Consider the following 26,279-nt stretch of genomic DNA (forward strand, 5'->3'; position numbering starts at 1 on the left):
TAAACTGTCTTGACAGTACAAAAAGAAGTAAGCTTTTCTGACCCCATCTATGTTTGTGTAACCCATGCATGTTTGACGCTGGTAAATGAAGCACTAGAACTAAGAATGTGAAACATTAATAATTTTTTTTTTTGAGGAAATATTTTACTCATTTCATTAAAATAAACAACCAGTCATTCTAGAAGTATCTGTGGGAGCAATGTCCAGTGTGAACTTGAATATGAACAATCTGAGCTCTGTGCTTAGTGGTTTTGCTGACCCATGATGTGAGTGCAGGGTAAGCTGCTTAGTATGTACCCAAGTTACACACATGCAAACACCATCTATCCACTCTCCATATCTCTTGTTTATTAAGAATAATTATGAGCTGGTTTGAATTGCCTACCTATATGCACAAAAAAAAAAGCCCCACATTATTGACTGGGAATACTGTAATCTAAACATGTCTTAAGGATATGGGCATGAATGTGGATGTACGTTTTAACCTACCAAACTAAGTTCAGATTTCTAATTCATGGATAAAGGTAATCAACACGGCTGATGAAATTTCAGCCCCCAGGTGAGAAAAATGTTCTTGTTTGTTGTTCAGAAAAATGTGGCACATCAGCAAAGTGGATTCAGCAATTTACTTGTGTTTTCCTAATCTCGGAAGAGGAGAATTTATGAAGAAATGAAAAGTCATTTGTAAAGCTCCTGACCGTAGCTCTGGGTTAAGGAGTGCTGGTTTTCAGAATTCTAGGCCAGCTGATATAGTACCCTATAAAATCATAGATGAAGTCTTAAAGCAGTAATAAAATTTACGTTTTTCAAAATAAGAGAGCAGAATGCTTCTACAGCAACACTTTTAAGTGCAGCAAGGAGTTCATAGAAAAGCACTGCTAGGCTGTGTGTTGGTTTTGATACAGCCAGTGTCTGAGTATTGGCAGTTTCAAGCAAACCGTGTTCCCGGTGCATTCATCGCAAATCCCTGAGCAAGAATTACCAGTGCACGCCTGCACAAAAGGCCATAATTGAGATTGTGACCCCACGGTCATTTGATGTCTTCTTTGTTTTAGAGGCATTTGTCTTACTAAAGAGTAGTTTCGTTTGATTTGTCCCTAGAAAACTACCTGTGACATTTTGGTGCCATTGAGAACATAGCAAAGCAGCCTCGGGACATCAGTGAGACCTAGGCTTTGTGCCAGCATGAGATTTTTAAAAGTACCTGCTTGACCTTGTGTGACATTTGCTTCTGTATGTCCTGGTTCAGCTTGTTCCAGTGGCACATGGCTTTCAGCCCCTTTTACAGCCATTCCTACTTAACCAAACCTGTTGGTTCAGGAGATGAGAAGGCAGGTCTTTTCAGCTGTCATGGGAGAAGCTCAGAACAATAGATTAAGGGAAAACAAACAAACAACTGGACCTGGACCTGTATTGCCATTTGAGCAATACTTTTAATTAGTTGTCCACCAGACATGATTTCTGTAAAGGTCATTAATTTATTCTCTAGAGGGGGAATTTTATGATCACTCTAGCCTATTGCACACCACAGAATTTTTCTCCAGCCTTTACATTGTAACATTTATTTCCCTCCCACCCCCGACTTATTTCCCCATCTGAAAAAATAGGGCTGATAGTGCTTCCTTCACCCATGCGGATGGTTTGAAGAAAAACATGTCAGAGGCAGTGAGGCCCAGTTCTCCAGAATGGGGGCCATCGCAGTGTTTGAACAGACCATCTGCTTGCCACTGAAGCTGACAGCAACTCCCCCATTGCCAGGCTGGCATTGCAAACCAGGAAGGCTGTCCTGTGGTTTTTCAGCAACTGGTAGAGCCAAGCCAAGGTTCAGCCAAGCGTTAACTGGTTGGAGAACACACATGGCAGTAAGCAGAAAAATAGGTTTCAGTTTTTGGGCCTCTTTTTCCATCAGTACCTGAAGAGCTGTCAGGAAGGGTGAAGCCTTGGGAAGCATTTATGCTGCACTTCCAGGCTGGTTTTCTGGAGTGCACAGAAAGCCTGTGCAGATGTGTCGATAGATACACAGCTGGACCTCCAGCCACAGAAGCGTGTTTACAAGCGTGGCTGTGACCGGCTGTCCCAGCTGGTGAGCAGTGGCTGGGCAGTGAGCAGCGCAGGGGCTCAAACAGGGCTCCCCACAGCTGTGGGCCAGCAGCCTAGTGAGGCCGGCACAGAGGCGAGCACACCTGACTGAGCGGCAGGGAGAGTGGCCCAGGGTGCCTGGGGCTGGGGTTCAGGTGGACTCTGGCAGTGGAGAATCAGCAATTTGGTGCACATGGTCAGACTAAAGCTTCCCAGAGAGCTCCTGAATGGTGTTGGGCTCACATATCTGGCTGCTTCCCATCTTTGGGGAATGCATGCTGGTCACTTGGGAGCTGTGTTACTGCAGGAGTTTGCTGGAAAACGGGCTGAGCCTCCGGCTGCTGCTGGCCTGGAGGTGAAGGAAGGGTGAGTACTTGCCCTGCGGGGTATCCAGCTTCACACTGCTGCATCTGTATCAGAAAGAGTCTGTGTGACACACATGATGGGTGCTGTAATAGTGGGTGTCTGCAAGCCTGTGTGTCTGCTCGTGGCGCCTGCCAGTACTCAGTTAAAAGAGAAAAATCAGGAAGCTATCCCTAGGAAAGCTAACCAAAGGTAGGCAGGATTTGGTAACTCCTGATGAGGAGGCACATTAAGTCTTGAGCCTGTAACTACCTACATGCAAGACTCCTCCATGCAGGGCTTTGACTCCCCTGCAGTGAGACCTGGGGGGATGCTCCAGAACCTTCTTCTGTTGCCACCATGTCCTCCTCCTCTGGGTCACTGGTACACGTGGCAGATGACAGTGAAATGAAAATGTTTTTATTTTCCTTTCCTTACTTCAAAAGAAATGGTTTTTGTTCATGTTTTCTAACTTAAATTTATATGGAAAAATACAAGGTAGAAAAGACATTTCAAACGCATAACTATGAGCTGCCATCTTCTTACCTATGAACTGCTGTTTTCCTGTGGGAAAAGCAAACAAGTGCTAAAATCAAGCTAGAATACTAGCATGAAAATATTGCTGTAGCTTGGTTTTGTGGGATATATTTTAACTGCCAATATTTTATTCAGTTTCCTCCATAACTGTTTACAGCACTTAGTTATAATCCTCACTGTCAGACCTTCATGGAAGTTGTGTGGTGGGTGTGAGGCAGTTGGCAGCTGCTGCAAATGCACTCAGCTCCATCAGCAGTGCTCTGCAAGGGGAGTTAATGCTGATTTCCAGCAGCTGTGATCTGTTTCATCAATTGTCAGCCTTAAATGAAAGCTAAGGGGTGTTGTGTTTTATTTAAATTGTCAGGGGGTTGTTGAAAAGTAATCCTTAAATTTAGGCTAGAGAAGGAACTTGAATGAATGAGCTTTGCTCATATCAAACAGCAGCAGAACAGAAGCAAATGTTCAGTGTATCTATAGTGGCATCAGATAATGGCAAACAGGATGATTGGGTTAATCTGCACTGCAACATCCTGACTTTTGTGTGTTGCACTGGATTTATTTTTATATGAATGCTATGGATTTGGGATTTCATCCCATCTCATTTTGAATGTCAAACTGTAATTACACATGTAGAAATTCAATAGGCACCAGAGTTTCTGTGTTTGTGTGTGTATATACATATAAAAATACTTGTGTGAATATATGTAAGTTTAATAGAGGAATTAAAATATATATTATTTGCTGCATTTTGTAGCAACTCAATTATTTTGTGAACCCTTTGAAATATCTGTCTGTAACATGTGAAATGAAGACTTAAGAAGTGAGGGAGAAAGAAGTTAGGATATAAAATGATGTGCAGGCAGAATCTAAGAGCAGAGTTAAAAATGCTTCATAAAAGGAATTACTGGAGTTCCGCACTTGACTGGGTGTCCCTCTGAGAGGAAAGGCATGTATGCTGCATACATAGTATTGCTAGATCCCTTATATGCTGGAGAGGAAATGCTTGGTGATAACCCTGCTTGAGACTGCAGACTCATCTTGGGGTAGGCAGGTAGTAAAGAAAAAGGTAAAAAATCCTGTAAATAAATGTATTAACTTTCCTTGCCTTGGCTTCTCAAACTGCGAGCTTGTGAACTCTAAAGGGTTTACTGAGACAGTAGGAATCAACTCATAGTCCATCAACCCCGTCTCTTAGGAGAGCCGGTTGTAATCAGTACCCCCAAACCATCATATCTACTAGGGAGTCTGTGGCTGAAAAGGAGGGATGAGAGGGGAGAGCCTTATGTGTCTGGAGGTGGGGTTTTGTCTTTTGAGTGTGGTTTTTTGTAAGTAAGGATTATGGTTTACAGATAAATGCTCGAGGAGGCTTGCTTAATACCCATCTGTGGTATGTTTGACTTTCTTTGGTTTCCCGAGCTCAGTACTCATTCATCAAAAAGTACAGCAACTCCTGTGGGAGTGGGAAGGGGAGAGAAATTTCAGGCAAAATTGAGGCAATCTTGGGTATTACGTATGAGGAGACTGAAGCATATCCCTGAACGGCTCCTGCTGAGATGCTAATAGCTGATCTGCTCACCCATATTACACCGAATGTCTTCATTTTCTTGCCAGAACAAGTGGTGTTTTCAGTTGTACTCCACATAAGGAGAAATCAAAATGTAACCTTAAACCAGTGAGCTTTAGAGCCAGTATAGCAGGGGCTGCGAAGTGCTTTTTCCTCCAAGCAGACAGGCGGGGCATTCAGCAGGAACCGCAGGCATGTCAGTAAGTTTGACCTGGGACAATTGGGGCCCCACAGCCAGAAGGGAAGGTGCCCATAAAAACTAAGTCCTCAGCAGAGTTGTATATATCTCCAGGACTTCAGTTTCCAAGGGTTTTGGCAAACTCAGCTTTTCAGTGTTGATCTCTTCCTCTCTGGAGTTGGCTTTGAATTTTATTCCGATTTTTCTGATACGTGGCAGTCAGAAATGGACAAATTTGGAACCTTAGTTCAGCATTTGCTTTCTGCATTGGTATCTTCATCACTATGTACAGCCTCCAATATGTTTAATGCTTAATGCATACAGTATGCACAACTGAGGGGAGGTAATGCTGTACTTACTGAGTTCATCATCATCTTGCCAAACTACTTCTAATTACTTACCTATTTTCAGATGAGGTCCCTTTTCATCTCTAGCATAAGATTTTGCAATTAAGTGGAACATCTCTTTTTTTCTGAGTCTCCTAAAGGCTACAAAAATGTATTTCTTGCACTGGAGAGCTGTGAAATTTTGCAGTCAGGTAGTATTTCACTCAACATAATTATGATACAATACAGCCGATATGGAAACTTGGGTATGAAGCAGCCCATTTGCCTGAGTCTATATTTTCTTTTTTCCACAGACATAATTGATTTTTCAGTTGTTGTTGACAGATTTCAAAAGGATGTATCTCATATTCAGAGACAGGTTGAGTAATTCTTGATATTGCAGGCATTGGAGCAGCCTTAGAGAGATGCATGGTCTTTCAGCAAAGATGGAATTCTCTGTTAAATTTTGCAGAATAGTTTAGAAAACTTCTGGTGTGAAAGGATACCCTTCTGAGGATTGCTTCATGTAAAGCACTTCACGCCAGTGTTTGTGTGCTGTGAGCCTTTGAAGCAATCTTTTTAGACACAGTATTTGCCTGATTTCTTTTTTTTTTTCGACAAATATTGCGTTAAGTCTTTTAAGGCCTTTCTCCTACAATTGACACCCACCACTTGCAAATTGGTCTGCAACCCTCATCCTTCATGTTCTTCTAGGTTTAAAACCAAAAACCAAAAAACTAAGCCCTCAACCCCATCTCTAACTCTGATCTGGAGAGGGATCCAGGTGCCCTGGAGTTCAGTAGGGATTTTCCTGCTGATTTGAAGTGTTCTCAGGTGTGATAGTGAGTAGGGTGCCATGAAATCAATTGTAATTATCTTCTGGGTTTCTATCACCGCCTGAAAGGATGCAAAGTTACGACAGATTAATGCCCTGAAATAAAGCCAGCCAGTAAAAGTGTTCAGAGAACACTGTTTGCACATGACACAAGTCACAATTTCTAAACTGACTGTAAACTTAAGGGATGGGAGGACCCAAAGGTTTTGTGGTGTAGGAAAGAAAATGGTGTGTTTCCACCACAATGTTATCAGAGTGACAATTCAGTAAAGAACTTACAAAAATCATATTAAAAACAGATTGAATATGTTAACTGAGAGCTATATTTTCTCTTATTAATTAATCCAATTTTTTTTTTCCTCATCAAAGTAGCTTTAATGTTTCCCTGGTATTGATTTGCAAGGAGGCATGTCCATCAATTAAATTTTAAAAGAATATATAAATGCATCATCACTATTCTTCCCATAAACAGAGACCACATGGCAGCCTGTAGATCTATCCTAATAAGCAGATAACTCTGTGAGGACATGTAGGGGGAAACAGTGATGCTGGGCTGCCGCTGAGTTGCCAGCCGTGCGGTTTCCTCTCTGACAACGTGCTGCTTTGTGGAAGCCCCATCTGTTGTTTCAGTCATCGGAGTTCTCATAAGTCGTATTGGAGACGGCAACGCAAACATTAAAAAAGAAAGAAACAAGAAACCCTGATGTGTGCCAGGATTTCTGCTTTGACTTTTGGCAGTTCCCAGTTGCTGTTCAACTGAGGGACAGAGGGATGCTGAGGAGTCTCAGTGGTGCCAGGCAGCAGTTGCTGAGGTGCCTGGGGCACACACGGCATTTGTTCCAAGAACACCATGTTTTGTTGATTCCATAATTAAATGCTCTGGGATTTTAATTTGCTCTTTACTCATTTTGTCATTTCCTTCATTTTTGGCATTCAGACCCAGTTTTGATGAAAAGATTGCCCTGGGACATGAACACTTTCCTGGAGCTGATAGTTGGATTAGCAAAGCACTTTCCTAGGATCTCCTCCTTAACACCCATCTCTTTCCCTAGGGAAGGGGTGGGCTCGCTGCGAGGGTTATGGCTTGAGATGTGAACATAGGTTTCATGGTTACAGAAATCCCCAGCAAGAGCTTTGGTGAGGGGCTTGACTGCGTTGATATGCTGCTGTTACGATTAGCTCTTCTGTTTCTAGGTTGGGGAGTGAAATTCATGAGCCTGCTTGGGACCCCAGCCCTTGCAATGAACAAGGAGAATTAAGGTGTCTCACAGTGTAGCAGCAAGGCGTGGTTTTCCTAGGGAGCTGCAGCCTTCCCTGTTAAAACAGCTAACATAGCAGGCATGTCTGCATCCTGTGATGTTATGTTTTCTCAGTCCATGCTCTAACCCTGGCAATGAGCCCACTTACTGGAGAAGCCAATACTGGGGAATGAAGAGACTTGCCTGTCCCTAAATTGGACTGTTGCCCTTTGCCTAGGTGTACAGGTGCTACCCTGAGTTTTTTTAAATGTTTGCATTTTATTGGATGTTACCAGTAGTGTATAATTGTATTTAACTGTTAGTGACTGTGGGTTGGTCCCAAACAAGGTGGTCTACTAAAGTCACCTTGTGTTTGAGTATTGGCCACAGCATTATTTACTGTTTCCTGAAACATAAGGGAGGAACAATGCAAACATGCATCTGTGTGAAAGATGTTTGGCAATATAATGGTTTTGTGGGATAACTCCTTATTGTTGAGTGATGATTGCCAGGGCTATGTCCAAATTCTTTCCTCTTCCTCCTGCAAAAATATGGAACTCAACTACAGTACAGTACTTGTATCTCTTTACATGAAAACTTTCACAGAAAGATAATGGGCAGGTTGTTTTGTTGGGGTTTTTTTCTTTTTTTTTTTTTTTCCCCTTAGGAAGTGCTGGAGAAGTGCAAGGTTACTTATGTCCAGATTCTTGAGTACATGGGAGTTAGGTGACTAAATGACTTCTAGGGGATATGGTCTTGAAAACTTGAGAACTCCACCCTGAGTTGGAGCAGAAATATATTGGAAGCATCTGATATTTGTTGTGCTTGGGCATAATCCTGAAGTTTTGCCCTGCTAATGTAATCAATCTTCAGCTAATATAAGTACCAGTTGAACCTCCTTGCTAACAAATACCCTTCCTCTACTCCCAGAAAGCTTAGGCTTATTTGCAAACATTCAGAACTAAGGAAACTTCAGATAACCCACTTCTGTGGAATCAGTCTCTATGTGGCTTGTTCTGGGAGAGCACTGTTCCACTGCAGTGGCAGGCTGCTTAATAAGATCTGTGTGACTTTTTCCAAATGGGAGTGAAGTATAAAATAAAACATAAATCTGGTCTCTTTTTTCTGCTCACAAAAAAAAGCATGTATTAAAAAGAATAGTGGTGATCTTATTCATCTATAAAAAAACAATAGGAAGAATAAGAAAAAAGCTTGTGCCACCAGAACAAGCTCTGTCAGAAAAGGTGGGCATCCCAGCTGTGAAGTGTGACATGCAAGAATGTTCTTTAAGGTTTTTTTTCCTAGACAGCTATATGGACAAACTCTGGTACTCCTTGAAGCGCTCTTATTAATAACTGAAATGCATATTGGTGCTTTAATTGACCATGGATTAAGCTCTCAGCTTGCATCTTGCTGACCAGATTGAACAGTGGGAACATGTCTGGCTGTAGATGAAGAATGCCCTTTGCTAGGAGATGCCAAGGTCTCTTGAAGGAGACAACAAGACTCTGTTTCTTGTATATTCCTGTAACTGCCTTTTGCTGCCCCCTGTGCCTAGCTGAGCAAGATGTGAGGGGTAGGTTAGTGGACTCCAACCCCAACTTTGCTTTTAACAGCAGAATTACTTCTGCTGTTTGTGACTTGAATTTTCCCTCTGCCTGGGTGACGGCGTGTGGAAACATCTAATGCTGGGCTTCTTAAAACTGAAAGCCCAAGTGTGACTACAGGGTTATTGCTTTTTGTCTGGCTGCATATTTCTACTCTGAAAAAAAGAGCCTGTACCTCTAATGTCATGGGTAGTCTGACGTGAGGGACATATTTCAGCTGTGCCTTGGTCCTTGATTAATCAGGGTATGGTCTACCAGTGTCTCAAGGCGGACCAGACTTGGAGCCAAAGATGGAGTGCAAGGCCTCTCTTGCTGCTGATAAACCTGTTAACCTTCCAAAGATGTTGGAGCTCCCTCTCATGTAGTTTCTGTGCCTGTGTCTCCTTGTTTGTGCTCTTCCCTGGGGGTTCAGGTGGAAGGATCCCAGGTAATGTTGGCTCCTGAAGATGGTACCCTGAGAAGAATAAGTTGTTCGTTTTTTGATGTGCACGTTTCTCAGCAGATTCACAGCCATAGACGTAGATACCAAGTTCATGTTCCCAGCTTTTCTAGGCATTTACTCTTTAGATACAAATGCTGGAAGAGCCTAGAGTCTGGTGTCACTGCAGCCAGGTGGCCTGTCTGCTCTCGCTTAGTTTCTCTGTCAGTGTAGGATAGCTCTTTAGGTAGCATGAGCAATTAATCATAGGTATTGACAGCCATATAGGGACTTTTGGATGAACTTCTAGGTACTGTACTACCTATGAAATTACATTTTATACTGTCATGACCAAGGCTGTAGCTGGAGAGTGAAAAGGAGAGGAATTTGCTAATTAGGATGCAAACTGAAGCTTTCTAGGGGTTTAAACAGTGTACATGATACACCATTTTAACTGATGTAAACCCTTCCAGCAAGGAGGCAATAGGGGATTTACTGAGCTTGGAAATAATTAAAATCATGCTGAAACTTTCCTAACAGGTGCTAAATGTGACATAGTGTGTGGTCCCCCTGAACAGGGTTGGCTTTCCCTGTAAATGGGGTAGTGCAACATCAGATGTTTCAATGCATGTACATGGGTAAACATTGCTTTTATAGCACATTAAGAACAGTTTGGTTTATGGCCCTATAGATGCATCTTAAAATCTTGTTCTATGATGGCTTTAGCAGAGCTGTCCAATTTCCAAGATGTGCTTCTAAAGCAGGATGAGGGTTGTACCTGGTTTTTATTAACTATATTGCAAGCTAAAAATAAACCAAGTTGCAGACAGATGACAGCAATGTGAACCCTCAATGTGTTTCATTAAAAATAATAATAATTCTTGAGGGCATGGAGCCAGAGATCAAGGTCTTTTTGTCTCCTGGAAGCCCTTTTTGCTTGTCTGGGAGAGGAATGTGACCTGACAGTCTTTGAAATTTCCTGATATTCATCAAGATCACTGGACTTTGAATGGAGCTTTAGTTAATTATGACCTTTAACCCCATATTTTAGTTTGTTCGTGGGCAAAATAAGTGGGTTTGTCATGCCTTTCAGGCTACTGGCAGAGAAGTTTTCTAGTAACGCCTATAAAAGGATCCTGGGGGTTGTATGTCGAAAGCTGACAATTGCAAGTGCAGAATTACAATGAGGGTGGTCTAATTTTTTAGACCAGCATAGGGATGTGGTGATTCTCTCTAATTTGTTGTTTAGTCATGTCTGAATGCCTTTGTGGAGAATGGACTCGAACTGACTTCGGAGTTACAAGTTTCAATAGAGAAATTCATAGGACTGCTGCAGGAGTGCAAGCTAGTTACTGAGCACAGGTTGAGGGCCAGTCCCTTGAAAGAAGCATTATAAAAAATCTAGCCTGGCCAGAGCTAGACAAATGAAAAGAAATATTCTAGGAGAACACTGGGCCTTTTTTTAACCTTTACTATGTAAGCCTATGCCACTACTGAAATGTATTTCCCCAAGAGTCATATTTCACTGAAGTCTGTTTTTTGGAAAAGCGCTGCTATTTAGCAGTCAAAACTAAAAAGGCAATAAACCACATGCATTTAAGCTGAAAACATGTTGTACCTCCTAATAAATTTAGAGACAATTTCTGCAGCACAGTTTAATAAAACCTGTTTTGATGAACATCTGTGAACAAACATTTTTGAGCCTTGGATAGAAAATAGAGCCTCTAAAAAATCTGAAGTACAGTGCTGATACCTTTCTTTGCTAACTCAATAGAAAGTTTCTGGAGACTGGGAAAGTGAGCCTTCTGCAAATGCTTTTGACCAATATCTGATTGGTCAGGATGAGACAGCAAAGGAAAAAAAAAAAACACAACAAAACCCACAAAAAAACCCCAAAACCCCAAACCAAACAATGGAAAGAAAAAGGTAGAGCTCTAATTTCTACTTATTTTTTAAGTCATGTTCCGTGGCCTGAATTTCCCTGTCGAGATTTGGATTGACATAAATTGAAATTTGTCTCCTATCTTTAAAATTTAATTTTCGGTATGCAGTAAATGAAAAAATACAGAGTAAAATGTAATGGCCAGATTAGGGACTTAGGTGTTTGCAAACATGGTGCTCTATAGCTTTTCCTCTCTTAAATCCTGGCTACAGAGTTTGACTGAAGACATGCCGTGCATTTACCATCGTTGTCTTGATATTTGGAAACGTGAGAATAGATGACAGTATTTTGCAAGGAATTTATTATTAAAATACTGAGGGGAAAGCTTAGATTCTTTGATTGATAACCATTACAATAGACACTGACTTCTGTGCTAAAACTCAGTGAGCATACAGGGCACCATTTATTACCCATATCTTAAATTGCATGGCTGCTTCACTTACTGCTATAGGTCAGGCTGCTGCATGTAGTGCTTAATTGTTACTTCAAGTATCAAGACACTGTGGTGCTATTTAGAACTTTAAAAGGATTAAAACCTTTGAAAGGTGTGGGGGATTTTCACCAGTGGGTCATACCTGTGTACGCTGGTCCCAGTGGTTCAGGAATGGCTCTTTGTTAGAGCCTGTGCTCATGAAGCATCCTGAACCTACCCAGCTCCTGCAGGCAAGCAAGTGCCTCGTTCCTGAAGTCAAGTGAAGAATTGCCCCCCTCTCTGTGCTGGCCCAGGTCTCCAGGGAGAGCCGGCAGTACATGTGGTTCCTGTTAGTTCAGAAAACAGAAACATCTGGGGAAGATGTGAATGACTTACTGGCTCGGTTCAGTGGCAAGAAAGCCTGTGACAGATCGTTCTGGGCAGATAGATCCTCTCCATTACGTGCTGAAGCATGGAGCAAGTGCACACGAAATCATGTAAAATCCAGCTCAAAACAGCAGGAGATGGACAGTAATGGCTGTCTTATATGGCCTCTCCCTGTTCCCACCTCTGGGGATGCTTCCTGAAGGAAGGTGAAGGGAAGGCTTTTCTCATGCAGTGGGAGTGGGGCAGTGCTGAGGAAAAGCCCTTCCTAGGGACAGCAGTGGGTTTCTCAGGGTGATGGCCATACAGGCTTAACTTCAAGAGGAAAGTGAACCAGTGGTGAACATATTATTTGCTATGTGTTTACTGTAAAAAATCCAAAAGAAAAAGCCTATAGTGTGGTGGATAGTTATTATTATTGTGAAGGTAGGATGACTGGACTGGCTCCAGGAGGCCCTGCTTGATCAGTGGGTTGGACCAGAAACACTTCCAGAGGTCCCTTCCCATCTCGACCAGTCTGTGGTTCTGTGACATCAGGTACTTAAACTGGGTTAGACTCTGCAGCATGGTCTGATTAAATCAGTGTGGCTTATTTCCTCAATCCCTAAGGAAATGTGTCCCACCGGTGTAAGAGTTATTGTTTTTTTCTAATCTAACTGCACCACTGAAGATGTTCTGTAGCTTAACATGTCTGTTTCTAAGCAGGGCAGACCTAAATATCTGTCTCATATGGTGAGTAGTGAGGGGGGGACATGGCACATCAGTAACCCAAACCCTAGGTGTTCAGTATAAGCCGGCTGCCTATGCTCTCTAGTCAGTGGAGATAAAAGGACAGATGGGACGACTTGCCCTCTGCAGGGGCATGTGTATGTGTCTCCATCAGTTACAACCTGTGGTCCCTAGGGTACCCTGGGGAGCTATTGGACCTGGGATGGGGCAAATTAGCATTAGCAGCTGCTCTCATTCTTTTTCCTCCGTTTTCATTCTCCCCTATGTGATGAAACATTTCTTCCTGTTTTCTCTGGCCTGTTATTTTACATTTCTCCTTCTCTGCTGTGTTCTCCTTCTCACTTCTCAACTGCTCCAATTTTCCCTATACTTATTCCTCCATACATACAGAATCTTCTTTGCTATTGAGCCTGAAGAACTACTGCTTCTATTAGCATATGACCAAACCTTGCTGGATTTCCCCAAAAGGCAGGAAGGTGCCTATGTAGACAAAAATAAATACACATGACTTGAGTTCAGTGAAATAACTGACTAGAATTCTTTTGCCAGCTAAAGTTGTGTGTATTTCAGGGAAATATCTGAAGAAAAGAGAGGGATGACAAACCCTCAGGGAGGAACTTGTTCATAATTACGTGAAGACCTTGACTGTATATGAATGTAAGGATGCAGGAAGCCCTGCTAACTGGATCTTTGCTAGGGAGAATGTTACGGTCTAATCAGGATACTGTTTGGGGGGCTATAAAGAGAGCAAAAGAGGTTCAGTCACTTCATTGACTTTTCATAAACCCTGAAAGAAAGCATCTGTTCTCTTGAGAGCAAAAGTTATCTTTAGTATCCAATCCTTATGTATCTGTTCTGCTTTCACAATTTCAGCCATGCAGACAATTGATGGAGCATCTATTTATTTCAGAACCTCCCTAAAGGTTTCTGTTCTGCTCTACAGTTTTATGGTTTTATACTCAATAAAAACTACTGTATGCGCTTAACTCTGGCAACAGGCTAGAGCTATTTACTCAAGCAGAAAAGTATTGTATTAGGCTAAGAGATAGCCTGTGAAGATAAGAAAGGAATCTTTGTGGCTTTCAGTAAGACATGAAGATATTTGAAACAATGTTGTATAATGAATATGTTACCAGCCAAATGCTTTGAATTCTGGCTTTGCTGATGACTTTGAGGAAATTAGTACCTTATTCTTGAAATGCAGAGGACAATATTGTCAGTGTGCTGTAGATCTGTGTGCACAGATGCTAAGTATCTTAGTCTTAATGCCAGCAGGAGTAGGATTTTTTTGTACAAGGTTTCAGTTCAAGTATAATGTCACTGGAGGATCTGCCTTGTAATTCTCTGGGGAACCTTCTTAATTTAAATATTTAAACTGGATTCTTTTTTTCCTCCCCTCCTTTATGGGAATTCATCCTTGTTTAATTTTATTGAACATTTTCTGTGGTGTTTCTTACCAAAGCCCATTGGCTGATCTGCCCTCAGATCACTGTGGCACAAGTGTCCGTCACATATTTGGAAGATGCAGGCTTGGCAGGATGTTTCGCACCTGAGAGAAAGCATGCTTATCCAGAGAAAGCTGGTGGAAAACACTTCCCTTTTGTTCCTGTGCCACCTGGAAGGGTTGCCCAGAAAGCTTACCTGTAGGGCATATTGTTCTGGAGTGTAGGTACAGCTCTTCTTTGCTTCTGACAGAAACAGAAAGATGAATGCAGTTATGTCTTGAAACGAGTTGTAGCATGACACCGTGTCCCAGCAGCTATACACATGAATGAAGGGAAGGAAAAGGAGTTTTGTTACAATGAAACAAAGGTTCATTCAGGAATCTCATTTTTCATTAGGGTAATTATTGTGAAGTCTGAGTTTAATTTCTGGTGGCACTTTTTTTTTTCACTTGAATTATTTAAATTTCCTGAACCACAAAAGATTAATAGCTTCACCACTTATGATTTTTCCCTGTAGAGTGAAAAAGTGTAATTAAAAATGAGATATACAGTAGAATTAAATTTTAAACTGCTTAAAAGTTTTTCACAGAATCCAAAGCATAAAAGAAGCATGGAGTATTGTTTCATGCTGTTCTGCAGATGATTGCAAACCATACTTGCATTGTGAAGTCAAAATTTGTCTTAAATCTTGCTTTTGTACTGGGAGCAAGGGTGTCTCAGTCCCTATCTCCACTTCAGTTATGATGAAATCCCATTTGTTATCATGAGAGTGTTAGAAGCCTGTTTCTGCATGTTAACTCTTATGCTCTTACTAGAGCTCAGGTTGGGAGAAGGGAGATTGTAGAATTGTCCTTGCCAACCAGAAGTGATCCATCACTGAAAACATACCAATAATATCAGAGGGTAAAAGCAGTTGTGGAGCATCCTGCAGTATACATGTCATTCTTTCCCTAGGGGATATTGAGCAAGCCTAGATACAGATGAAGACAGAACTGTATAGAATGGGAATATCCAACTCTGATAGAAACCTCTCCCTGCTCAGCTTGTTCAAATAAATGACGCTGACCTGCTCTGAAGCCTCCAGACCAGTAGCATTTTTGCCTGGTGTAGTGCCTGCTCCTTCCACAGCTCGGTCTCAATATCGAGAGGAAAGTTTCCCCAAAAGGTGTTTAGACCAGTGCAGTTGGGCTGTCTTTTCTTCCCTGTTGTCCCAAGGTTCTGGGGATGCTGAGGTGAGGGGAGAACGACAGGTTCTCCATGGCTTTCCATTGTAGACCAGTTTTGCTTTCAAAACCTGCAGCCTGTCTGGCACAGCCCAATCCCTCATGTTTAGCTCCTCAGCTCTCGTTTCCATGTTTGCTACCTCCCAAATCTATTACTTAACAGGCAGTGAGGAGTTAATATTTTGGACATCCTTTTTTTGTGAAAGTTTTTGGGAAGGTAATTGCTCCTTCTATCTTCAGTCTGGTGTGAAGGTGAGGTTTGGTCCAGGTGCTCTCGGTTTGATGCTCCCTGCTGCTGATGTGAGTGAACCTCTTCAATACTGTGTGGATTCTTATTACCCTAATCCTGACACGCTGTGTGCACAAGCAATGTAAAATCTCCACCTCTCTTTCCTTGGAAATCAAGAGACCCTGTGCACAGTTCCTCCCTAGCTGGAATCTTCCTACACTTCAGACAAACATTTTCCTCCACTAGCTCTCAGCCACTCCAGCAAATGACTCTGATGTAGCTCTGCAGTTGATTTATGCACCTTTAATAAGTCCCCTGTGTGTTCACTCCCTTTCCCCCTCTGCACATTTGCAGTCAAAATGCCTCCGGCATCCTGTACCTTCAGAGTTAACTGTATTGATGAATCGGTGTCCCCAGACATCCAGCACAGGTAAAGAAGAGTGTAGGGAATTGAGAGACTCTTGTTTGATGTGGTTAGCCCTAGCTCTGTCCTTTCAGGCTGAAGCAAGATCTGTTCTAAGCATTGAAGGACAAGGCAACACTAACAAAACAAAGAACTTTTTGGTTAGTGGAGCTGTCTGAAGAGTTGGCAAAAAGCTCCAAAGGAGGGCTATCAAAGCATCGACTACAGCCATCTTAAATGCTTCAGGCTGTTTGTGCTCAACACTGAGCTTGTTTTCACCTGACAGTTAAGTGAGTTGGCCTGGTCTGAGTACAAGTGACTAGAACATGAAAAAAAATCGACTGCAAAAAATGCAGGGTGGTAAATGGCAAAGAAGTTGTTGGAACTTGAATCACTGTGTTGCACTGTACACCAAAATAACACCACCATTCGGAATCCAGCCCTTTTCTTCAGCCATGAAAAAGCCAGATCCACCTTCAGTGTTATCCCAAGTTCAGTTTGTTGTGTGAGCAAACGAGAGGTCTGAGTAAAAATTAACCAAGCTAAAGATGCAGCAAAGGCAAGTGTTAACTCTTCACTTTCCGTGGCTAATTCCTTAACTTTTCTCAGGTAAAAGGTAAGCTCCCAATTGCCTAGTCTCTGTTTGCTCTGCCTGGGTAATCTGAGCCAACTTCCTACAGACAGACCTACACATCAGTCCCTGCCACTCACAGAAACATACTGGGTCTGATGTAAAACTAGTTGGAATTTGTTGTTGTGAATTTGCATTTAGTCACATAGCGCCATGACTGTGCTGGTACTGATAGCTGTTGCACAGGTCCTGAACTGACCCCCCCGCCATCTCCTCTTTCTAGCAGCAGTTGTTTCTGAAGTTCTGATGAGTCTTGTTCCTTATTGTTTTATATTATTGCTATTTATTTCAACAGCTCTGAACGGACTCCTGCTGAAGCCAGCAAGTTTAACTATTAGCTTCACAAGGAATGCAATGGTACATGTGAATACTATAAATGTATTCCATATCAACTCTGCTAGCTCAGCCTACTTGCTTCCCCTTGTTATGTAGTGCGGTGGTCTGACAGCTACTGGTTTTCCAAGAAATGTATGTTTGTCTTAAGTTCGTCCTGTGTTTCCTGTTTTGTGGTTTGGGGTTTTTTTGTTGTTGTTTTGGTGGTTTTGGTTGGGTTTTTTTAATCCCCTATCTCAACTTGAATGAAAGCTGTTACTAAAGTTCTGGGAGATGGACTAAGTGTGTGCATACGCACATACAGAAAAAGCAAGTGCAAGCTGTCATTTGGCTTTGGTGACCTATTGAAATCACTACAACCTGAGTGTGAGGATTTTTAAAGGAAAAATCTTACCTTGAATACAGCCGCTTAACTACTTTGTGCTTTATTTCATGAGGAAAGAGCAACAAGTATTTGTCTAGTATTGCTATGGTGACATTCAGTCACAGGTTGGTGAGGGAGGCAGTGATAGTGCAAACACAAAATCTCATGAGATGTGCATGAGTTGATGTCAGATGTGACCTTGCCTAGTTCAGAAAATGATAGTTTTTCTAGCAACTGCTCCAAAGAAACAGATACAAAATGGAAATACAGATTTTTTTTTTTTTTTTTTTTTTTTAAAAAAAAAGCCAGTTTGCTGAGTTAGTCTTATTCTATTTCTTTAACACCTGGTACTGGCTTACAGTGGGCAATCAGAAACTTCTGGTTCCCTGCTCAACTGCTGTAAATAGTATTTGCAGTGATCTCCAAAAATCTCTCCAAGAATCCTTTCTTCATGCCAACTTCTGACTGTATCAGCACCACATCTTTTGGCACTAAGGTAGCAGGTCTTGCTAGAAAAATGTGCCTGTCAACACTGAAGAGGGAGTCTAGACTTTAGCTGCAGAGAGCTGGGAAAGCAGAAAAATACCTAGAAATTAACAGGAAGCAGGGACAGTGCAGCAGTGTCTCTTAACCGTATGAAGTTGCTCTTGGCTTTTACCCAGGGAGGACACCTGCTCCATGTCCACGCTGTGTCCCGCTGGTCAGCCACATATGCACTGCATGGGATATCTCTGGACACTGCACCTACTCCACAGGTCCTTAGCTACTTCTGGCTTCTTCTGAATTCACCGACTCAGCCTGTACTTAGAATTCTGCCCTCTTAGGGAGAAACTCCAGCTAAAAATATCCCAAATCAGGAGGGAACTCCTGCTAGCCAGTCTGCCCGGCCTTCTGTCCCATCCAGCTTTTGTTCCACTTCCACAGGGTTAGGGAAAATGTGAAGGTCTTTTCTAAGATGGCTCTGAAGCAAGCAGGCTTGTGTAGCAGACTGGGGAAAAGAAGATAAAGTGGGTAGGGTTGCTGCTGCATCATGAGAAAACATTTTATATATGCAATAACAGCCACCCTGATTCACCATAGGATTGCCTTGATTTTTATGAGAGGTTGTGCTGCAAGGGCATGTTAAGGCCTATTTGGCCCCAAGATTTCTTTCCTGACATTCCCAACTGTACACCAAGACCAAAACAGCACAAGTCGGTCCCAAGAGCAGTGGTGGGGATCCAGTATCAGTAGTATATAGATGCCAGGACTAGATATAGGAGGGAAAAAGAGAAAGGAAAACCAGTCTGTGGGCTTGAAATGAGGGGAGATGGAAGTAAACTGAAATGCCAGGGGGAAGAACATATCATAGGAGATTGTGCAGGCTGAGGAGAGATTAACAAGTGTTAGAAGAAAGCAAAAGGCATGAGTGAATTCAGATGGATGCGGAGATGAACAGCTAGGAATGTTCTTAGCAAGGAACACGAGGAAGTTGAACACAGATGGCAAGGTATGAATAAGCAGCCAGACCTGAGAAGCTGCAAGGGCAGGATGGAGAAAAACCTTAAAGTCCAGATATGAGAAGGTGAAAAGTATATGAATATCTAAAATAATAATACTTTCCAAATCAGAAATATTATTTTTTTTATCTTGATGTTAGAAAGCCATATAGAAAAACTAAGCAAAGGCAGTGTAAGAATAATTTTATTCAGTATTTTGGTAACACAATGATACATCTCAAAGTGACTGTAAAAGTTAGCTCGCTGAACAACTGCATACATTCTAAATGGGTGCTACTAAATTTGAGTAACTTCACAGATTATATGAGGCATTATTTGACCAACAGCTATATAGTGTGTGTCCCCCTGACAGATGTGAGCAGTGTGAATGGACATTGCATTAGTAGCTAATGCACAGTAAAAGCTTTTGGAAGAGTACAAAATTGCAAAAGCCGTTTTTATTAAAATATGAATTGGTGACCCTTGTGTTAAGAGTAACTATTCAGTCGTAGGTTACATCCTTTATATTTTTTTTAATAACAATACTTACAATGGTACAAGGAAAATTGTCTTGGCTAGCATTTGATCTAATGTAGATCTCCATATGAAAATGCTGGGTATCTTTATAAAGCTTTTCACAGGTACAGGCTAAGTTCTGGGATATCACAAACTTGTACATAATTCAGAAAAACACCTGAGGTTACTTCTTGTGTATGTAACAGAAAGCTTTTTCAGCTTTAAAAAACCAGAAGATAGATGCAATATGAAGTCAGAGACTTTAAACAGGTACATTGCTACTGTGTGGGGTTAGGAGCAGTACTTTTAGGCTCGATTCAGGTTTTTAAAATCAGCAGCGAAGCTTCTACTTAAGGTCAGGATTGTGTTGTTAACCCAGCTCTTCCCAGTATCAGTAGGAGTTCTGTCACGAGACTGGCCATCTATCAGAAGACCCAGTGCAAATCTTTACTTGCTTAGGTCTCAGCAGAGCTTCGTTACTGTCTAATTGCACCCTTATTCTTCTAGCTCTACTAATACCTTATTTAGTACTAGGCTGAACACAGCAAGTCATGCGAGGTATGCTCACTTTTGATGTAATTGAAGGCCATCTGCAGCTCCAAAAAAGTGCCCAATGCTTTTCAAAATCAGGCACTTATATAGGGTTGTTTGATTTTTAGAGAAATACATGCAGCTTTGTGTATACAAACATTAGGAGAGGTTCAAGGCCATAAAGTTTCATGTGTGTGTTTTACTTTAAAATAAAAGTTTTGGTTGGGGTTTTTTTTTTAATTTTATGTCCTTAGCCTCACAAAAATTTTAAAAGTACTTTTTCTTTAGTTAATGGGTACATTAATTAGGACATGTGATGTTAGTTTTCCTTCTGAGACTTTGTTCCAAGCAAATTGTACTAAAAGTACCTAGTTGATTTTTGGATATACCATCTAACTCAACCTAACAGAATGACTAGTGAACAGGGGTATATTTGCTGCATGCTTTACTTGAGGCTTGCGGCATGCAAGTCTTAATATAAACCCCTCAAATTCTCACTTCTAAATACCTCGGCCCATGTGGATGTTACTGGACTTACTTATGTGCCTAGGGACAGGGATATTAACTCTTTACTAGATAAATACAAAGTTCATAAAACTTTCTAATTAAAATATCTATTTTGTTCATGAATATGCTAATGAACAGCTCAGCATATGGTTAGCATCACCCTTGCCATTTGGTGACATATCAAATCTGATCTTTCAAAACTTAATGACAAGCTACTATATTAGGACATTCTGTTCACTCTCAAATATGAATTTTATTTTCAAACGTGCTTATAAGCAAGTCTTTTTTTTTAGTCATTTATCTAAACACTTTGGAATGCTACAGACAAGACTTTACATTGCCATTTTACCAAAAATCATTCGAACATTTATTATTGAGGCATTAATGTACATCCCAGCAGTCACATCCCAGCAGGACCTGTCATGTGCCTACGGCAGTTTCCAGTAGAGTGAATTCAGAGTCAGGCTGCAGTTTTCTGAGCAACCCTTTCTTTTCTTCTTTTTTTTTTTAAAAAAAATAAGAGATTTCACTTTGGGATGTGGAGTCACTGAAGGCGAACTTAAGAGTTAAGGCACAGCGCATGGAGACATGGAAAGGATTGTACAAACAGTTCCTGGAGATGCTCCAACAAGTCAGTAGATAAAAAGCGCTTTACAATGGCAACTTCTGTGAAGAAGCTAGAAAAGAAAAGGTTTACTTTCAAATTGCATATGTTTTATCATTTAATATATTAAGTTGTTCCCCTGGCTCTCCTAGAATTAGAGAGGAGTGAATTACACCTTGTGCAGTTTTCCTTTCTGCTCTTGTAACCTATAACATTGGCTGTTTTCCAGAAAGCTCACCAGAACAAACTATAACTTATTTAAGACTAAAAAGAGAGAGGGGGATTATCTTTAGATGCAAGGTTTGTTGCTTAGGTGTTTCCTGACAGCTGATTGTCATTGGCTGCTTTCTCTGCTTGCAGTCTTTGGACAGCCTGATCGAGCAAATCCATAGTATCTCGAAGTGTAACATTCAAGGTGAACGGCTTAGGTTTAATGGTCAACCCATAGGTAAAGTCCATTTTAGGGTCCTCGTTTGGATTGGCAATAAAATTGCACTGATGTACCAGTATGGAGGTAAAAAGAAACAGCTGCACCTTGGATAACTCCTCTCCAATACACCGACGTTTTCCCAATGAAAAAATCATCACGCTACTAGTAAGATCTTTATTGATGAATCCATTCTCATCCAGGAATCTTGTTGGATCAAAATCCTCTGGGTTAGACCATTTAGCTGGATCGTGATTCACTGACCACTGATTAACGAAAATCACTGTGTCCTTTGGAATGAGGTAGCCCATTATGAAGGTGTTGGTCGTGGTGGCATGTGGGATAGTAACAGGCACAAAGCTGCTGAAGCGCATGGATTCGTACAAGAAAGCCATGATGTAGGGCAAGTGAGGCTGATCTTCAGCACACGGCAGACGATCTCTTCCAACAATCCTATCCACTTCTTCTTGCATTTTAGCCTGCACATTCGGATACCTGTCATTTAAAGTAAGATGTGTGTACGTACATAATATTTTTAAAAGACCTTCTTCAAAATAATCCTTGCTGTAAATATTTCTCATAGAACCTCACCCCTGCACTAAATAATGCAGTTTGAGCAAAGTTTAAATATATTGCATGAATATGCAGACCTTGATGGAAAACTTTGAGAGAAAAATTCAAACTTCCCATGCAATGGTGTTAGTTTTCACTTTAGTATCACATGTAACTGATTCTCAACATAAAAACCAAATCTGACCAAATTTTGAAAATTCATTCTAAAACTAAAATTACTTGTCTCTTCTAAATATTGGGCTTTCTGTGGGAACAAGAATTTGGTTTTCCCAGCTCTGTACGTGACTTCTAAAAGTTATCACAGAGTTTGTTATCGCGACACATATTGCATACGTATGAAAGTCTGCAGGTTTTTAAACTGAAAAAAACCCTGCTAATAATTGTCAAAACAGCTTTATGAACATCCCACTCTTAGTCTGTTTATACTTTTTCTAACTACTATCAAAATGTCTTCTAAGATGACTGTCTCAAAGTCTGGACAGTTTGGAAGACTACACAGTAACCAGATCAAAGTATTAATAAGTTTTGCTTATTTTCTTTTGCTTGTCTAAAAGCACACGTTCCCCCTTTATTCGCTTTCAGTATTCAAGCTTGGCTTCCGTGTCCTTGCCTTTTCTTCCTGCAGCAGCTCTGCATGTCGAATGCTGGGCAAATGTAAGAAACGGGGAGAAACCCAACGGGTTGTGCGAACACGGGGCATCGTACGCTTAGCTGGAAGCGTGAAATATTTGCCAGTCTTTCAAGAAGTGGTTGCGTAGATAATGTTTGCATGAGCCTACAAATTATGCCGATGATGAAAGAAAAAGCCGAGATGGGCGAGCACACCAGCGTTGTGCCGCCTTGTTCCCCCACGTTGCGCACTGGGATCCCCCCGCAGGGCCGGTGCCAGCGCAGGGCGCACCGGGGGTCAGCTCGCCCCCGCCGGCCGCCCGAGGGGCCCGGGGCTGCCAGCGGCGACCAAGGCACGCGCTGCCGGCAACCTAACAGCGGGTTTGTAAAGCGGTGCACGAACCCTTTATCCTCCCTAAGCCGCTGTTATCCCGTTCCTATGATCTCCCCGATCCTGACCTGGTAAACTCTGTTACTTTCGGGTTTGACTCCGCTGCCTTTTTGCCAACCCGTCGTTCGGCACCGCTGCCCGACGGCCCGAGCAGGCTGAGGTGGGGGTGGGTTTTTTCGTCCTTTCTTACCTTTTCCTGGCAGATTTCCCAGAGCTCCCGTGTTATTACGGGGGCGACCGCCCCCTCAGCCCCTCGGCCCCTCGGCCGCCGCTGCCCCGGCTCCCCCCGCCCCGTCCCAGCCGCCTTTCACCGCCGCGGGAGCTTCCCCGGCGGCGGCTCTGCCCGCGCGGCGCCCTCCAAAAGGGGGAGGAGGGGGTGTCTTCCCCCCCGGGTCCCGCCCCGCCGGCACCTACCTGATGAGGAAGATGAGGAGCCACTGCAGGGCGGTGGAGAGGGTGTCCTGGCTGGCGCCGAAGATGTCGGTGACGGTGGCGGGCACGTGCTCGAGCTGCAGGCGCGGCTGCTCGCGCTGCAGGCGGATGAAGGCGTCCATCATATCGCGGGGGGCGGCCCCCGGGCGCAGGCTGCGCTGGTGCTGCAGGAACTTGCCGCGGACGAAGGCGTAGAAGTCGCGGTTGAGGTCGCGGAAGGCGCGGTAGGCGGCGCGGACCGGGCTGGGGAAGCGGCGGAGCCAGGGCAGCGCGTCCACCAGGCTGCCGGCGCCCACCGCCCGTCCGAACTGCTCGTTGCGGCCGACGAGGCGCAGGAACTCGCCGTCGCCGTGGCTGTAGCGGCGGCCGAAGCACAGGGCGCTCATCACGTTGGCCACGGCCACCACCAGCACGCGCGAGGGGTCGAGGAAGGCGCCGCCGGCGCTGCCGCGCACCAGCAGCGCCACCAGCGCGCGCGCCTCGCCCAGCAGGTGCCGCTCGAGCAGGCGGCGCGTGGCGGGGCTGCCGGTGGAGAAGGCGCGCAGCGTGGCGTGCGCCGCCCGGCGGCGGAGCTGCCACAGCTCCGAGTAGGCGCCGAAGGCCAGGCTGCGCCCGCCAGACACCAGCCCGAAGGAGGGGAAGGGCGGGCGCCCGGCGAAGGCGGCGCCCTGGCGGACCAGCGCCTGCCGGATGGCCCGCTCCCCGTTCAGCACCACCACCGGCCAGCGGCCCAGGCGCAGCTGGAAGACGGCGCCGTAGGTGCCGGCCAGGCGGGCGAAGGAGAGGTGCGGAGCGCTGCCCAGCTGCGCCGCGTTGCCGATCAGCGGCCAGGGGAACGGGCCCGGCGGCGCCCGGCGCTGGCCCCGCCGCCGCCGCCGCCGCTGCTGCTGCAGGAGGAGCTTGCCCAGGTGGAGGGCGGCGAGCAGGCCGAGGAGGAGCAGCAGCCAGCTCTGCAGCTGGGGGAGGCCGCGCAGGGTCGCCCCCAGCCTCTCGAGGGCCATGCTGCAAGGGAAGGGCACGGCTCAGCGGGCAGCGGCCCCTCGCCCGCCCGCGCCTCTCCCCGCCTGCGGGCCAGGGTCCGGGGCCGCCCCGGGTAGGCGCCCCTCGGGTGCCTACAGCCCCCCCCCCCCCCCGCCCCGGATCCTACGCGAGAAGCGAGCGGTCGCCGACAGTCGAGTGGCAAGCGCTCAATAAGGGGTCGACATCGTGGGTTTGGCGGCGGGGCCGTTGTTCCCCCTTCTCCCCCCCCCCCCCCCCCCCCCTCCACCGGCCCCGGTGGGGAAAGTTTGCAGCGCGGGATCTAGAGGGTTCCGGCGAGGAGAGGCAGGAAGGGAGGCAGGAGGATGCTCTCGCCCGACGAGCAGCCGCCGTGCGCCGAGACAGGTTCATCCCAGCGCTGCACATCGCTGCTCGGCAGGCGGAAGAGCCCCGGAGGGAAACGGGCTCCCCCGCGCCGCCGTCGGAGCTCACCGCTGCTCCGCAGGGGAAACCTCCGCACGTGGCCGCGGAGCCCCCTCTGTCCCGAGTCCTTCCCTCCTCCCCGCACCTTCGTGCCCGTCGCGGGGATGGGCTGCGGAGGGTGCCCGAGGTCCCGGCGTGGGGACCCGTCCCGCTGCCCATCCCCGTGCCCGGGGACCACCCGCTCCTACCGCTTCGCTCCAGGCTTTCTGAGGCGGCGAGAGGAAGACGGGGTGAAGTAAACGGCCACCTCGGGCGCCTGTAGCAGAACTGACCTGTTGCACGCTGCTTCCATCCGAGACCTCGGGGAGGATGGAGAGGAGCCGGGCAGCCGGCGGCAACTCTTAACGGGCAGGAGAGCGGCGACGGCGACGTTCAGATCCCCGCCTCTGGGAAACTCATGAGGAGCCCCGGTTCCTGTCACCCGGAGCTTGGCAGGTCATGTGCAGGCAAAAAATGCCAGTTGCACCCGATCCCAGCGCAGAGTGGTTTTCACCTTCCCAGCGCTTTAACCCTTCGGCGCTCGCCCCGCCGGCAGCCACCTGCCCGGTGCAGCCCCGCGGCTGCTGCTGCTGCCGCCCCCTCCTCCCTCCCTCCCCTCGCTTGCTGGGCTGCAGGGACGGGACGGGGCCACCCCCAGCCCGCCGCAGGGAGAGAAGGCGAGCGGCTCAGAGGGCGCGGGGGGCACGGCCCGCCCCCCCCAGGCTGAGCCGGAGCCGCAGCAGCCGCCTCTGGACACCTGGCATCGGCACTGGCGGCTTTAAATCCGCCGGCGCCCGCGGTGCGGTGCGGTGCGGGCGTTGCCGCCCTTAGCCCCGCTGACAAATTGCTGCTGCCTGGCCCTTCCCCGGGCTAGAGGGGTCGCAGCTATTTGCCAGCTGCCCTTGGGCCCTCACCAAGCGGAGCGGCTGAGCCGCGGATGCTTTTATGGCCGGGGCCAAAAGTTTTCGGGGAGGAGGTGCCGGGAGGGGAGCGGGGTGGCGGGCGGGCTCGCAGCCCTCTCTGGCGGGAGGCAAAGTCTCGCCTGCATCTTGGGGGTGAGGAAGCCGGAGAGCTTCCCCTCCTCCGCCTGTCGCCTCCCCGTTGCGTGCGGAGTTTGGATTGCGTGAGCCGGGGCTGGAAAGCCTCCAGCCATCTCCTCCCCGGGCCTCTACCCCTCCTCGCAATACCTGACACCGGCTCGGGGGGGGAAGGAGGCAGGGGAGAGCCGGGCAGCTCGCAACCCCGGCCGGCCCCGCTGCCCGCCCGCTCATGGCTCGTTTTTACGCTGAAATCTGGCCCCTCCGCCTGCCCCGGCAGGGCTGGCGAGGGGAGTGCGGCTCTCCAAGCGCCCCCCCCCCCCCCCCCCCCCTCCCGGGCTTTCCGGTGCCCCGGGGGGGACCGGGGCTGCAGAACTCACCCCCCCCCCACCCCACCCCCCCCCGGGCATCACGAAGGAAAGTGTTCCCCAGGAAATCGGAGCGCTCTTGCTTTGTTGTCGTCGTTTTTGCTGCACCAAGCAAAATTTTAAAATGCAGCATTCATTTCAGATTCT

General features: G+C 45.6%; 1 protein-coding gene across 3 annotated transcripts; it reads right to left on the reverse strand.

Moving 5' to 3' along the window:
* Positions 1–18,884: 18,884 nt before the first annotated feature.
* CYP1B1 (cytochrome P450 family 1 subfamily B member 1) lies at positions 18,885–26,000 on the reverse strand. 3 transcript variants are annotated; one of them, XM_074818258.1, is made up of 4 exons: positions 25,915–26,000; positions 25,021–25,175; positions 23,270–24,289; positions 18,885–21,777 (listed from the first exon to the last, which is right to left on the reverse strand). In XM_074818258.1, exons 1-4 carry the CDS (start codon positions 25,996–25,998, stop codon positions 21,165–21,167), a joined length of 1,872 nt encoding a protein of 623 aa, XP_074674359.1. In that variant the 5' UTR covers positions 25,999–26,000; the 3' UTR covers positions 18,885–21,164. The 3 variants fall into 3 exon arrangements, with proteins under 3 accessions (XP_074674359.1, XP_074674360.1, XP_074674361.1); XM_074818259.1 differs by lacking the exon at positions 25,915–26,000 and adding an exon at positions 25,642–25,735; XM_074818260.1 differs by lacking the exon at positions 25,915–26,000 and adding an exon at positions 25,642–25,663 and having other exon boundaries at positions 25,021–25,162.
* Positions 26,001–26,279: the final 279 nt, after the last annotated feature.

Source organism: Strix aluco, chromosome 3 (genome assembly GCF_031877795.1).
Source record: "Strix aluco isolate bStrAlu1 chromosome 3, bStrAlu1.hap1, whole genome shotgun sequence".
Lineage (NCBI taxonomy): Eukaryota > Metazoa > Chordata > Aves > Strigiformes > Strigidae > Strix > Strix aluco.